At 40.0% G+C, this 15,011-nt stretch overlaps 1 protein-coding gene across 1 annotated transcript in view; it reads left to right on the top strand.

Moving 5' to 3' along the window:
* The window catches only part of MOXD1 (monooxygenase DBH like 1), a 34,616-nt gene that overhangs the window by 13,055 nt on the left and 6,550 nt on the right, over nt 1-15,011 (top strand). Inside the window, exons 5-8 of the mRNA XM_035108974.3 lie at nt 8,252-8,431; nt 9,298-9,400; nt 12,254-12,420; nt 13,646-13,837. Of these exons, the coding sequence (XP_034964865.3) occupies nt 8,252-8,431; nt 9,298-9,400; nt 12,254-12,420; nt 13,646-13,837 (642 nt within the window). The remainder of the gene's footprint in view (nt 1-8,251; nt 8,432-9,297; nt 9,401-12,253; nt 12,421-13,645; nt 13,838-15,011) is intronic.

Raw genomic sequence — 15,011 nt, 5'->3', positions numbered from 1 at the left:
ACTATACGAACCTTTGTCGGCAAGGTGATGTCTCTGCTTTTTAAGATGCTGTCTAGGTTTGTCATTGCTTTTCTCCCGAGAAGCAGGCGTCTTTTAATTTCGTGACTGCTGTCACCATCTGCAGTGATCATGGAACCCAAAAAGGTAAAATCTCTCACTGCCTCCATTTCTTCCCCTTCTATTTGCCAGGAGGTGATGGGACCTGGAGAAGGAACTGGCAAGACACTCCAGTATCCCTGCCAAGAAATCTCAATGGACAATAAATCATAGGGTGATATCTAAGTCAGGCTAGACCCATTGAAATAAATTGATTCCAGTAACTTAAGTCCATTGACTTGAATGAGCATTGTGACCCTATGGCAGATGTGAGGTGTCTGAGAAGTGGCCCAGAACCCAGGCAGCTGATATGATGGCTTCTAGTCCAGGGGCAGGGATGTCAATCAATCAATCAATCAATCAATCAATCATTTTATTTGTATGTCACCATTCCAAAGTTAAAACCATGCTCAAGGTGGCTTACAATGTATTTTCAAGATTACTTAACTACAAGCATAGAAAAAGTAGTCATAAACAATCAACAAAGCATCAAAACGTGCACAACCAAATTGATACAAAAATAGTATTAACAACAGCAACAGAACCTCACAACAGCACCCTCCCTGACTAGGTGGGGAAAAGCCTGCCAGGTAGGGAGCAGGTCTTGCAGGTTGCAGAGCCAAGATGGTGTCTGGACTCTTCAGCAGCCTCAGCAATCCAGACCCAACATCTCCTAAGATCATTGGCAGTGTGAAGATCTGCTAGAGGGTCCTGCTGCAGGACCTCTAGAAGACCTCAGGATCTAGTGGGCAAGTCAGAACACTTAGCATATGACTTAATTACATTCCCACTTTCAGTTGACCAAATCTTCCAAATCGTTTTTGGGAGATGAGATTAATGTTGAGTATCGTTTTTTCACTTGCCCAAATTTTGGATGAATAGTTGTTAAAGTACATACGCATACACACAGCTTACAGCTGCAACTTCAAAAGAACAAAAGCAAACAAAAGAAAAAAAGATGGGAAATTATAATACGCAAAGAAAAGGGTCTGGCTTCCATGTGTACTTTCATCCATCTGAAGTTTTCTTTTTTTCTTTTTGTTTAATGAAAAAATCCTGATTTTGTTTGTTTGTTTGCATACTGTGCTTGTAATCCTTTCTAAATCTGATACCCATTCCAGCTGACATTTTAAATGCTACATTAAAAAAAATTAATCCTATTCAGTATGCCCTATTAGTATTTAGTAACACAGAATATATGGAACACTGAGACATTCACCCTGTTTCTGCCATTATTTTGTATGTATGCTTCCCAGAAAGTACAACAAAGAACTTCAAAAGCTATTATAAAGCATAGATGGAATGTTTATTTTGCTTAGACAGGAGCAGTTGTTGCCTGTGAATAGCTAGAGGCTTGTCCACACTTCTGCTTGTCCCACTGCTTTGCCCTGGGAAATCCCAATCTTTGCTGCCGAATCGGAGAAAACATTAATCAGGTTTTCTGCAGATTGACATTTGCTCCAATCCAGCACTAAAGAGTGGGTTTTCTCAGGAAAATCTCTTGTACTCATGCTTCCTAGGCATGGGACAACTGGGACAAGCCCTAGGTGAGTCATGGCAGAAGGAAGCATCCATTCTTCTTTTTTTCTAATGTGGTAATCACAAAATAATCTGGAAGTTAAAAACTGCAATTGATTTAGATTCTTACTACACATACTTAAGTCCAGCACTGATTTATTTTGAAATATATCCTATATATCCTTTGTGCCTGCCCCTTTTCAGCCCTACATATGTTGGAAGCGTGATATCAGTTGGGCCAGGGCCAAGGAGGTTTCCTCAGTGTGGCGGAGGCATCCAGTGTCTGACCTCCCTCTCTGGTTAGACCCCTTTCTCCATTCTTGTACAGGGAAATTTCATGCTTCCTGTGAGCCCTGGGAAATCCCACCAAGGACCATAGGATTGTAAGGTTAATTAGTTAAATATAACAATAGGATATATAGAGAGAGGGAGAGGGAGAGAGAGATTAAAACAGTTTTGGAATCTGTCTAATGCTGAATAACTGTTCTAACGAAATCTCTCCCTAGAAAGCTTGTCATGGAAAACAAATAACTAGACATCTGGCTGTTTTCTTGTTTCTCATTTTGCAGTTATGTAAAGGACTGTAATTTTGATGAGCTGGCCAGCCACAAAGAACATTGTTTCTCTTTACTGCCAGTAAGCAGTGTTTATTTCAACCCAAAAGGAACAATTTCTGGTAAAATGTTGCAGAAATGTGTGCCTTTGGGAAAGTCTCTGGCATGTTATTTCACAATCTCTTTGAAGATGGAAAGACAAAATAGTTGTGGCACATACGGTACATTATTTTGTTCTGAGAATTGCATTGATTTATAACAGTGCGGTGCATAGAGCCCTACTAAGACTTATGCTTTCTATTGGTTTTAAATATTGGGGGGGGGGAATCAAAAGACAAATTTTAGCAATTTAATGAGGAGCACATAAACATGATGAAAATGTGCACCTGAAGCCCCACTGGCTACACACACAAAAAAAACATAACAAAACACGCACACATGCCTACTTGCACACATAGATCCTTTGGGTATATTAGAAGATGGCCCCTGGTCCCCAATGAAATATATTTTGCTCTTTTCATATGGGAAGGTATATGGATACAGTACTCCTATAATTTTGCCCCCTCCCAATGCCTTAAGCATCCACCCAGATGCTCTCCCATTGATACAGATATGACTTCATCTTGTGTGGCTGCAGTATGCATAAAACAACCTAATCAGAACTAGTATCGCACATAATTTTGAGGTCTTATAGGGAAGAATATTTTTTAAAATCTGCTTTTCATTCTTTGACTCCTTTAAATTCATACTAATTGCATTTTGATAGTAATTGTTTGAGGGACTCAGTGCCAAGGCTCTAGCACCAGGGCATGTCAGGCAGACAAACAACATTGCCTATGATCAGAGTTATAAGTGACATTACAGTATTTCTTGCCGACTTGTTCATGGAACTTGAACTTGACAGCTGCTTTTTTTATCTTTCAATTTTTAGCAAGGTATAGAATGCCAAAAGTATTTTGCGGAAAGCAAGGGAATAAGTGTAACCTTGCAGGTAATTGCAAAGAAAGAAAAAAAATTCATTCTAAATACAAACACAAATATTTCGTAATATATAAAATCAATCAACACATAAGAAAAACAGCTTAGAAAGACTGTATATTTACTCTCAAAAGGGGCACAGCCCTCCAAAGCTGGCTATATTGCTTAGTCATTTAGTTTATCACCCAATATTGATATTGTGAATTATGAAAGTATGCTAATTAACTGATTACCAAATCCTTATTATTTTGCTTAGTCCGCAAAACTTGGGAAATATAATTAACAATAAAACTAACTACATATCCATGGTGTCGTTATTCCTTCCCAATCTTAAAATTGCATACATTAAGCCTGCAAATTACACAGGGGTTAGGTTCCAGGGATTGCCAGAATCTCATATAGTTAAAAATCATTGGATTCAATAGCAGGAGGGATTGCCAAAGGCATTTTTCCCAGAAGCCACCTCTTTTCCAGCCCTTAAAATTTTTTGCCACATGTGTAAAGCTGAATGTGGCCAAGTTTAATGTGTGTAAGTTGTGATATTACTGTACTGTACTGTATAATTATTGGAACAGAACTGTTAGGAATGATTTTGTAAACAGAAAAACAAACTAAGGAGTTCCATCGCAATTTCTTCTAGAAGTCCTACCGTAGATTCGTTTTCATCGTGTGTTTTGTCAATTAGGGAGAACCTAAGGAGTCTGTCTGTCTTACGTTCCTTCCAACTTAAAAGACATTTTCTTGTAGTTTGCGGTTGTTATACTGTAATTTGTTACTGTTATTACCAAAGCTACTTCATATACTAACTAGGCTGTCTGGAAATCTAGTACTCACAGTGGAGTACTAGATTTATAAAAGCTTCTAAACCTCTTCCTTCTTCCAGTTATTGATTTTCTTGTCAACTCGTCTACACCACATATACTAAGGTACTGTAAGTACAAGGAATTTAGGTGGTTTCTCCCAGAAAAAAACAAGTTAATACACCCATGTCTTAACTACTTCTGGTTAAAATGAAAACATGCTTATTAGGAAGGCAAACAGACACACCAAAGCCTTTCAGAGAGTACAGAATCCTAGCATTACTTCAGCCCTTACAGATGTCAGCAGCAAGGTGTATAATATTTGACCAGCTTGTTTTAAGGTTAAGAAAAAATGCAAGAGAATCTTCTTTATACTAGGCACTAGTAAATAAAATGCACATGCCCCTGGCTGTGCACTCATAATATAAATAACCCAAGATGTGCCTAGGAAGATGAAGAGTCAGAAAAGAGCTGACTCTTCTGTTCTTAGTGATGGGGGTAACGATGTTAGGGTTGTCAAATGGCAACTTTTGATTTGAAATATTCCTCTGGCTGGGTGGGCCTTGGGAAGTGTAGAGGGGAAAGCCCAATGGACTCTGCAAAGGCAAATAATAGAGCTAATAGCAAAATAGATTTGTTCCTGAGGCTGTGTGGGCAGAATTGTGGACTAAACCTGTATCTGAGTTTTAGCATGGCATATAAGACTCATGGAAGGAAGTAGCTGTGTAAGCAATCTCCACAGTTGCCACTATACCATCTCCTACTTTTACTTTGTTAGCTAAGGAAAGCATGGCATTGCACCTGAGGACACTGGGGTGGAAAGGGAAGAATTTGTTTGGCTGCTATGAGAACAGGATGCTGGACTAGATAGGCCATTGGCCTGATCCAGCAAGCTCTTATTATGTTCTTACCCAGTGCCGGATTTACATATAAACTAAACAAGCTAAATTTTAGGGCCCCACTCTCTTGCCCCCCCCCAGTAAATTTAAAGGGGGGGGGGAAACTGGATGTACATTTCCAAAATGTAAGATAAAAAACAAATAAAATGAAACCTACATACAGCAACAGTGGTAAATGGCTTTAGATACATATTAGGTCCTTAACTTACCATACAGCATATATTCAACACAAAAAAACAGCGACAATTTGTTGTTGACAAAGGACAGCTGGACATATAAAGGGCCCCATTACCTTCAGTAGCTTAGGGCTTTAGCAAACCTAAATCTGGCCCTGTTCTTACCTATCTCTAGCTCTATCTAGCTCTTTCACTCCTCAATACACAGAGTTTTCCTGTCCTTGGAATAGGTAAAAATGCCTCTCTTGTGATATTCAAGTCTTCCCTATAGACACATCCACAAGTGTGTACACTCAAACCACTTGTCATTGCCACATTTAATTGCTGCTGATATTTTTCTGGCCCAGGACTCATTATGCCTCTTTCTTTCCATGGGAGAAGTACAGTAACAGCGATTGGTCTTTGACACATTGTTATTCTGCAGCAGGTGTTGACATGTATTGGAAGTTCTCAAGTGCTCAACATGGCAGTGGGTCTATGTGGAAAGAGCATCAGTGAAATACTCTTGACACCACACCTGTGGAGTAAGCCACACAGATAACAGAAATGTAGAAGGGCTGCTTACATTCCGTCTCCTCACCCCCTTCAGTCCTGCTCTTTGAATGTATAAAGACAAAAGTGCTTTATTAGTCAGAATTGGATACTTCTCGTGCATGATGGCCCTGTAAAGCTCTTACAGTACATTTCATAAAACACAACATATAACCATCAGATATTTAACCGGTTCTGTAGAAGAAAATGTACCTATGCATGTCTCTGTACCCTAAGATAAAAGTCTCATTTTATTATGTCCTGATATTCTCACCCTTGTCATCTTAAGCTTGAAAGGATTATATATATTTTTGGTAACTGCCATATATTTTAATGGGTAATGAAAAATATATTAACAATATATATTTGCATGCATTTTTACACAAGTCAGATAATTAAGGGGTTATTTCCAGCCTCTTGTCTCAGGTCTCCAGATGTGAAGACATTGATTTGTCACCTTATATAATTATTATCAAATTAATGTGCTGGTGCTTCTCATGAATGTTTCTGTGGGGGGGAGGGAGGGGGAGAGAGAGAGAGACTACAAAGTCTCCTGAAAAATGTCTGGCAAAGGCATTTTGTTTACCTTTTGAAAGATTCTCTTTTTCAATAGAAAGGGAACTGAACAAAAGAATACTTGTTTGAACTGATGTTTAGGAAACTGACATTGAAAGGATTGCCAACTTTGGTGATGACCCATTGCTTTGAAGGAGAGGTTGTTGTTGTTGTTGTTTTAAGTTCTGAGTAGAAGAACAGCAGGTGTCGGTGTCCTATAGAGGCAGGTGGGTGCATCACACGTTTAGGCAAGTACTCCATTATTTCAAGCAGAGATCAATAGCACATCCTCCTAGCCTTTTTGCTGGTTCCCATCTAATTTTATCTGCATCAAATGTAGGTGGATTTTTGTCTTCATTGTTATGCTGTAGCATTCAGTTTAACCATTGGTTTTAGGGCAATGTGACTGTGGCCTTCATTTTTGCTTCTACTCTTCCCTTTTCTGATAGCTCAGAAACTAGTTATAGTGTGTGCACCTGTCCTTTTTAAATGGGGGCATGGGACCCAGGTGGCGCTGTGGTTAAACCACTGAGCCTAGGGCTTGCTGATCAGAAGGTCGGCGGTTCGAATCCCTGTGACGGGGTGAGCTCCCGTTGCTTGGTCCCAGCTCCTGCCAACCTAGCAGTTCGAAAGCACGTCAAAATGCGAGTAGATAAATAGGAACCGCTACAGCGGGAAGGTAAACGGCGTTTCCATGTGCTGCTCTGGTTCACCAGAAGTGGCTTTGTCATCCTGGCCACATGACCTGGAAGCTATACACCGGCTCCCTCGGCCAATAATGCGAGATGAGCGCGCAACCCCAGAGTCGGTCACGACTGGACCTAATGGTCAGGGGTCCCTTTACCTTTACCTTTAAGATGGTGGAAACTGCATCAATCTGAGAAACAATCCTGCATCTTTTCTGGATTTACTTTGAAATGATCCATGTGTGAAAACTGATTGTACTTTTATTTCGCTTCTGCGGTACCATGATAGCTCCTGCAGGCCAGAATAAAGCAGTGAGGAGGCCTTACTCAATGTCCCCCCCCCCCAGTTTAACTATGAATCAAGGTCCTGCTCTTGTTCACCACACCCATGCAAGTCTATGTTGTTGCTGTTATGTCGTATTATAACATAATTATATTATTAAGAAGTATATGTTTTTCTGTGCCATATCACACTCCCCAGCCATCCATTTTACATGTATCCACAGACTCTCTTCATTTTTTGCAGGGGGTTGGACTAGATGATCCTCAGGGTCCCTTCCAACTCTACAATTCTATGATTCTATTATTTTTTCCTAACAACAACAACAACAACAACAATTTATTATTTATACCCCACCCATCTGGCTGGGCTTCCCCTGCCACTCTGGGCGGCTTCCAACAAACATTAAAATACATCAAATATCACAGATTAAAAACTTCCCTAAACAGGGCTGCTTTTAGGTATTTTCTAAATGCGAGGTACTGTAGTTGTTTATCTCTCTGACCTCTGATGGGAGGGTGTTCCACAGGGCGGGTGCCACTACCAAGAAGGCCCTCTGCCTGGTTCCCTGTAGCTTTGCTTCTCGCAGTGAGGGAACCGCCAGAAGGCACTCGGCGCTGGACCTCAGTGTCCGGGCAGAATGATGGGGGTGGAGACGCTCCCCATGCTTGCAGAATGGAAGCATATCCAGGATGTCTTCAGGATGGGAGAAGAGAACATTCTGGTTAGATGGGTTGGCCTTAGCTAACAAACAGGGATGGAACCTGAAAAATAATTCATAAAAAGTGTGTAATCTACAATTGAGTTATGATCCCTCCCAATGTGTAAGGCACGTTAATAATCTGCAAACCAGACACCAAGTCAGGGCACAAAACCCCCCATGTGTTTTCCAGGGACATTTACATGTCTGCCATAACACTTCCAGCTATAAGCTGTACCATAGTATCTCATAGTAGCTCCACCAACATACATTCAGTGCATCCTTTTAATGAATAACACCATTAAAAGATGTGTAATTTGTGTGTGGCCCCCTCACAAAATGATTTAAACATTTTCATTATATCACTAATATATAATTGTAATTGTAGCTATTTTGACTGGGGCTGCTTCTTCAAATGCTGTTAACATATGCTAAGTTAAAACACTATTAAATTCATTGACTTTTATTAAATTAACAGGTTGAACCATTGATACAGAAGGGCCATGAAAATTTGGTTCATCACATTCTACTCTATCAATGTAGCAGCAGTCTGAATGATAGTGTATTGGACTATGGTCATGAGTGCTATCACCCAAACATGCCGGATTCATTCCTCACCTGTGAAACCGTCATTTTTGCCTGGGCCATTGGAGGAGAGGTAAGATATATGGTTTTCATAACTTATTTTGCTAATAGACACTATGGGCAGAATTCACCTAATGAGCTCTAGCAGCAGAAGCCCATTGAAATCAGTGGGACTTAAGTTAGTCATGATTAATATACATTCTTTAAGTTGTTGCCTGTATTGAACATGATGAAATCTAAGGCCAGCTGCCGGAGGTCCTGCTTTCTAGTCTACCAGTAAGTAGTTAGATTAGCAGAGAGCAAGGACAGGGCCTTCTCAATTGGAGATCTCTCCTTAGCGGAATATATGTGACTTATCATTGCTGGTGTTTTTTAGGAAAACTGACAAGTGTTTTTTACTGTAGTCTGTATTATTTAATTGATTAAAGTCATGCGCTTGAAGAATTCTAGCTGTTGGTTGTTGTTTTTTAAATTAAAAATTGCATTGTTCTTTAAAATGCATTGACATCTTTGTATGCATTGAAAGGCAGGCTATAAATCTATGAATTTGGAATACAGTACACTGATCCTAGGCTTGTTCCTGTAGTTTCTGATAGTGATATACTTTCATTACACTTTGGCCAACAACAGATAAGGAGAGGAGGTAAACAAGGTCCAAGTATCAGTACCAGTTTTCCCCTTTGGTGGAATGATGGGAGCAAATGTATGTATAGTAAAGAAATATGGAATATACCCAAAATGTACACAAAAACCCCAAATTACTGCATGTTTACATGTAGGCATGAATATATTTAGCATCAGCAATTTCTGGTAAGTGTCAATCCTAAGGGATCTGCCAGTTTCCCCAGTTGACATATGAGGTTGAAATACGTTCCAAACTAAATTATTAGAACATTTGGTAGAACCTGGTTAATTGCGTTTGCATGCTTCAAATTCTAGGGCTTTACATATCCTCCTCATGTTGGCTTATCCATCGGGACAGCATCAGATCCTCAGTACGTGCTTATGGAAGTCCATTACGACAACCCATCATATATGGAGGGTATGTTTCTTAACTACTTTTTAACTTTCTAAATTAGTAAAATATGCCAAATGCATAGGCTCCCTAGCCTGAAATGAAGCAGCTAACAGGGAATGAAATCCCACTTTTCATTAAAGTGTCAGTGCTGGTGATAATCTTCTATGTGAACATCCTAGGGCTTGTCCTAGCTCTTGCCCATATTCACGTGGAGAATGCAATGTTTGAAATATTGTACATGGAAGCACAGGTTGGAATATGCTTTGGTACAAAGTATATGGTGTACTTCCAGTTACAGTATTTATGTGAAACTGCAGCTCTTCTTTTTGGAGCTATTATGGTCAATTGTGGTCAATTCCGCAATACAGTGTAGTCAGGTATGCCTATATATCTGATTCACATGGTGCTTCATCTGTGCACAGATGCTGATATGTCCAAGCTTGAAGTTATCTACACATAGGACACTTGGCGGTGTTTAAACTAGCTAGTGTAACAATTTGTGCACGGCAAAACTTAATCTGAATTTCAGAAGGATAAACCTTTCCACACAAAAATGGGGAAACATGCACATCTTTTAGTTATGAATCTCTTAAAGATGTAATGGATGGAATATTTTTGCATGGCATCAAAGTTGTTTTTACAGATCAACATTTCAATGAGATTTTGAAGCTGTACTGTTTTAGTTAAGGGATGCGGGTGGCACTGTGGGTTAAGGTCGGCGGTTCAAATCCCCGCGATGGGGTGAGCTCCCGTTGCTTGGTCCCAGCTCCTGCCAAACTAGCAGTTCGAAAGCATGTCAAAGTGCAAGTAGATAAATAGGTACCACTACAGCGGGAAGGTAAACAGCGTTTCCGTGTGCTGCTCTGGTTCACCAGAAGCGGCTTAGTCATGCCGGCCACATGACCTGGAAGCTGTACGCCGGCTCCCTCGGCCAATAATGTGAGATGAGCGCTGCAACCCCAGAGTCGGTCATGACTGGACCTAATGGTCAGGGGTCCCTTTACCTTTACTGTTTTAGTTATCAACATATTGCAAAAAGAAATAATACAATTGTTTATTTATTGCATCAGTCACCCAAACAAGGCAGTCTCTAGGTGGCTTACAGCCAAGTTTGGTGGCTTTACAGCCAAATTTTCTGTGGATTTACAGAAATTCTGGCACATAGGCTAACTGCCTCTGAGCGTGTGCTGAGTAGTTTTCCTTTCCAAAACAAATGCTTCCTTACCTGTCTGGGTGTGTTGTGCAACTTGGTTTCCCACACTTCCAACTTGACCCGCCTGTCTAGGGTACCAACGACCTTGCAGATACTATCTTGATACTACGAGTAGCTACTTGACTGAGGAGGGAGAGACTTGGGATTTACCCTACTCTGAGACTGGCTGTCTGGCTGACTCTCTTGCACAGTGTCTGTGAGAGATTTGCTCCACTCAAAACAGCTCATAGCATGTTAAAAGACAAGAAAAATCCAAACAACAATTAGCCACTTAAAAACTTTAAAGTCTTAGATTTTAAAAGATTCATATTAATCAGAAAGCACTGTCTGGACCAGTAAAGATAAGATATTTCATAAGACATACTGTGATAAGACATGCAGTGATGCTGATAGCCAACTACACTTTACTGTCTGTCCTGTCATATTACAAAAGTGGAAAAACACTGCAGAGATTTGTTGAAATCAGCTCACCATAGACAAAATGATTGCTTCTGTCTCCTAGCATTGCTGTTTTGTTAATTTTGTTATTCCTTTATTCAGCAAAGGCTGTTAATAATGAAATAAGTGGGACCTGGGCTTCAGTCCTACCTTTTACTGAGTATAGCAAATTAAACACTAGCATAACAGAAAACAAAACCCCTCACTTACAGTCCTATGTATCAGGGAAAAGGTAAACTTCACTCATGATGGATCTACTTTTATTTAAGCATAATTTTAAGATTCACAACTTAGACTCAGATCAAAATGTTGGCACAGGCAAACTTCTGTACACTTAGAATTTAGGACTAGGATGCCTTAATTGGCACATGATTATCATTAAATTAAACATGTTCAGCCAAATAATTTATTTTTAGGACCAGAACTGTTCTTACAACCCTTTTACAAACCAATTAAGTCCCGATTCCTCCACTAAGGAAAGAAAATATTTGTTTTGGCAAGCTATCTTTTTTTTAAAAGTATTTTCCTGTTGCTATTGTTAAACAATTGGGATTCAAAAAGTTTTGCAGATCTGCCAGAAATCATCCCAAGATCCTGACCTACCTTTGTCCACCACTGTTATATGTACTGATATATATGTTATATATAAGAAGGAATAAATAAAATTTTAAAAACATCACAAAATGGAGAGAACATGGAACAGAAAAGAGTTGCTCATGATCAGTCTTACCAAGTACTATCAAATAAACAGCACTCCAGATCATTACAGAAGGATCCATTCCTCCACTCCCTTGATGAATACTGCATCTTAAGTGCTTGTCAATTCAGATCTGCTTCCTTGGTGCAGGTAGTGGAGAGAGACACTTAGATGATACTTAGATGATACCCCACAACAATGGAGTGATAACTACCGTATGTGTTTATCGTGCTAGAGTGGCTATTTGGAAAGGCCTTACAAGGAACACAGATGCATGCATTTTTTTTTGTACAGGTCAGAAAAGTACAGAAGTCAGTCTGCTCTAATTAACCACTTTCTTATGACAATGCCTTATTTACAGCTTCCCCAGTTTTTGTGACCCCCTTTGACCAGTCTTAAGCACAATTCCTCCCTTGTGTTACTTTCTTGCATAAACTTGACAAGTGGCTCCCAAAACGACTTTAAAAAAACGATAGGATACTTTATGTTGATTTATGGCTGCTTCTGACAATTGCTCTTTTGTTCTCAGGAATGATAGATAACTCTGGGCTGAGGCTATTTTATACCCCAGATTTAAGGAGCTACGATGCTGGAGTTATTGAAGCAGGTCTCTGGGTCAGCCTCTTCCACAACATCCCACCGGGGATGCCAGAATTCACATCAGAGGGTCACTGCACTTTGGAATGCCTAGAGGAAGTATGGCTCCTCTTTGTGATTCTTTGCATTATCTGAAAATAGCACATTTGAATTGCTTTCTTCTGAAGGAACTAGTGGGTACTGATACAGTCATTACTATACAGACATTTGCAGTACAGTAGGTCCTGGATCAAAAGATGAGACAGGACTGCACGTGTAGCTCAGCCTTTTAACTTCGTTTTTCTCTGCTGAATGGACAACCCTTTGCACTGTAATTAAAATCGACCTGTCTCTTCAACAGTTGTAACAAGGAAGCAAAAAATCAAACTCCTGAATTCTAGTTAACTCCCAGGCACATATACCATTCCTTTGGATCCTTGACAGCAGCATGTTGTTAAATGAAATCAAATGGAAATAGAACAGGAAATAGTGAAAGAAATATACTTGGTCTTGATTTTTCTTTTCCTGCTGATCTTCACAGAATGTGCTTTAAAATTGACCTACAGTTAATAACTCTGACTTTCATTCTGTATTGCTTTGTTACCAGTTTTCTGGCAGCTGGGCAAATATATTCTGTTCAAAATATTGACAGTGCTTTGCTGTTTTCTTCAGGAAGAGAGTTCGACTTTGAATAAATGGCGCGTACGCAAAACAATGAATGAACAATGCTATTTAAAATACTGAATAATATTGTGTTTGGAAACTTGTGGAGGGAGGGAATGGACTGGTCTGGAAGGGCTGTTGAGGAACTGAGATGTGAGAACTTACAAAGCAGGACTAGTGAGGTGATTAAGGACTGAGTTTGCTTTATTTTCTAGCTCCCAAAACTCCCCCTCCCCACCTTGCAAATCGCTGAGTGTTTTAAGGAAAGCAAAAGCTGATCGAAAGACTGTTCTGCGGGTCAGCCATCATAGGACAGTGACTAAGTTGACAGCTTGAATTACGGATCTATAAATCTACACATGCTTCCGTGGTTTTTGCTGTGAGGTTTTTTTAAAAGGATTATTTCTTTCCCCCTTTTGTAGGACTGTCCCTGCCTTAAAACTATTATTATTTTGAAAAGGAATAAATTCTTATGTTTGCAGGAATTATTTTAACTTTCTGACTACACAGTGTGTGTGTGTGTGTGTGTGTGTGTGTGTGTGTGTGTGTGTGTGGTGAGGGGATAATGGGTTTTGTAACCATATTTATATATTTTGTAACCATGCAGTCTATCTGCTCTTCTAATACTGAATGTCCTCTCACCCTCTATGGTAATCTGATAAGTTTCACTGGTCCTTTTCAGGCCCTGGATGCTGAGAGGCCAAGTGGCATCCATGTGTTTGCGGTGCTCCTCCATGCACACCTTGCTGGTAGAGGTATAAGGATGCGTCATTTCCGCAAGGGTGACGAGCAGGAACTTCTGGCCTATGATGATGACTTTGACTTCAACTTCCAGGAGTTTCAGTATCTGAAAGAAGAAAGGACCATCTTGCCAGTAGGAATTAATGCTTCTTCCATTTAATAATACTTTTGCCATTGTGCCATTTCTCCATGCTAATCTGTCCCCCCTTCCCCCCCCTCTTCAGCATAAACCAAAAATTCATGTTTGTTCCATGCAGGGATTGGGGAAAGGGATGGCCCCACCCCAAAGGATACCGGCAATTAGGCTACAATTACATACATTTGCATGTCTTGTGTTGTGGCTTATCAGTAAAAGTTATTACTTCATATTCCAATGAACCTAATGTTTACTTTCATGAATCATTTTCAAGGGCTTGTCCCCCCCCCCCAATTCCTAATTCTCTGTTCACAGCCTTTCATTCTAAACTGATGTTCTGTTTAAGATAAGCTTTTCCTTTGGGCTGTTGCTGTTTTTGTTACTGATAAGAACTTTGGGTTGCCATAAGAGTTAAATATTAGTTGCAGAAACTTGAGACTGAAAGGCTCCTCACCATATAAATCTGTCAGGATTTGTCAGTTGCAGCCAGTCTGATAGACCTCAGGGCTCTGAGGATGGCTAGTCATGACAAATACTGTTATGCATTTGCAAACATGGAAAATTTGCTGCCTGTAGCAACTTTATTATTGTGGGGAGATCAAATATTACTTCAAATAGTCAACTTGTTTCTAAGCTCCCAAATAGACTACTAAATAACAAGAGAGAGAGAGAGAGAGAGAGAGAGAGAGAGAGAGAGAGAGAGAGAGAGAGAGAGAGACGCATGCAGTGGCATATAAATGACCCTAGTGTCATTGAAAAGTGTTGCCTTTATTGTCCCCAATAATAACAGTTTTAAGATTCATAAACATGACCACTGGGCATGTGCTGGCCACTTTATAATCCTCCAAAAGTTATCTGCCTGCTTTGGGCAGCTGTTTTGTTCTGCTACTACCACTCCTCGCAGTATTAAGCTTTTTTCCACACTATTGCAAATGACTGATTTCAGTGACCTACAAAATGTTTAATCCTTTGTGTGGTGGTGACTGGACTGGCTGTACGCAAGTACATTCGAATGAGCTCTCAGCCACATGTACCTCACAGGCCCACTTAACATATGCATTTAATGTCACAGTTTCTATCTTTCTCAGGCCATGGTGTGCTTCCACAGTAATGTATAAGAGGGGCCTAGAATAGGAGCAGCATTTATGTGCGCTGCTCTGGTTCACCAGAA

This window comes from Zootoca vivipara, chromosome 3 (genome assembly GCF_965207765.1).
Source record: "Zootoca vivipara chromosome 3, rZooViv2.hap1.1, whole genome shotgun sequence".
In the NCBI taxonomy this organism is placed as follows: Eukaryota; Metazoa; Chordata; class Lepidosauria; order Squamata; family Lacertidae; genus Zootoca; species Zootoca vivipara.
The sequence above is the reverse complement of the archived record's forward strand: the minus strand, read 5'-3'. Positions and strand labels throughout refer to the sequence as shown.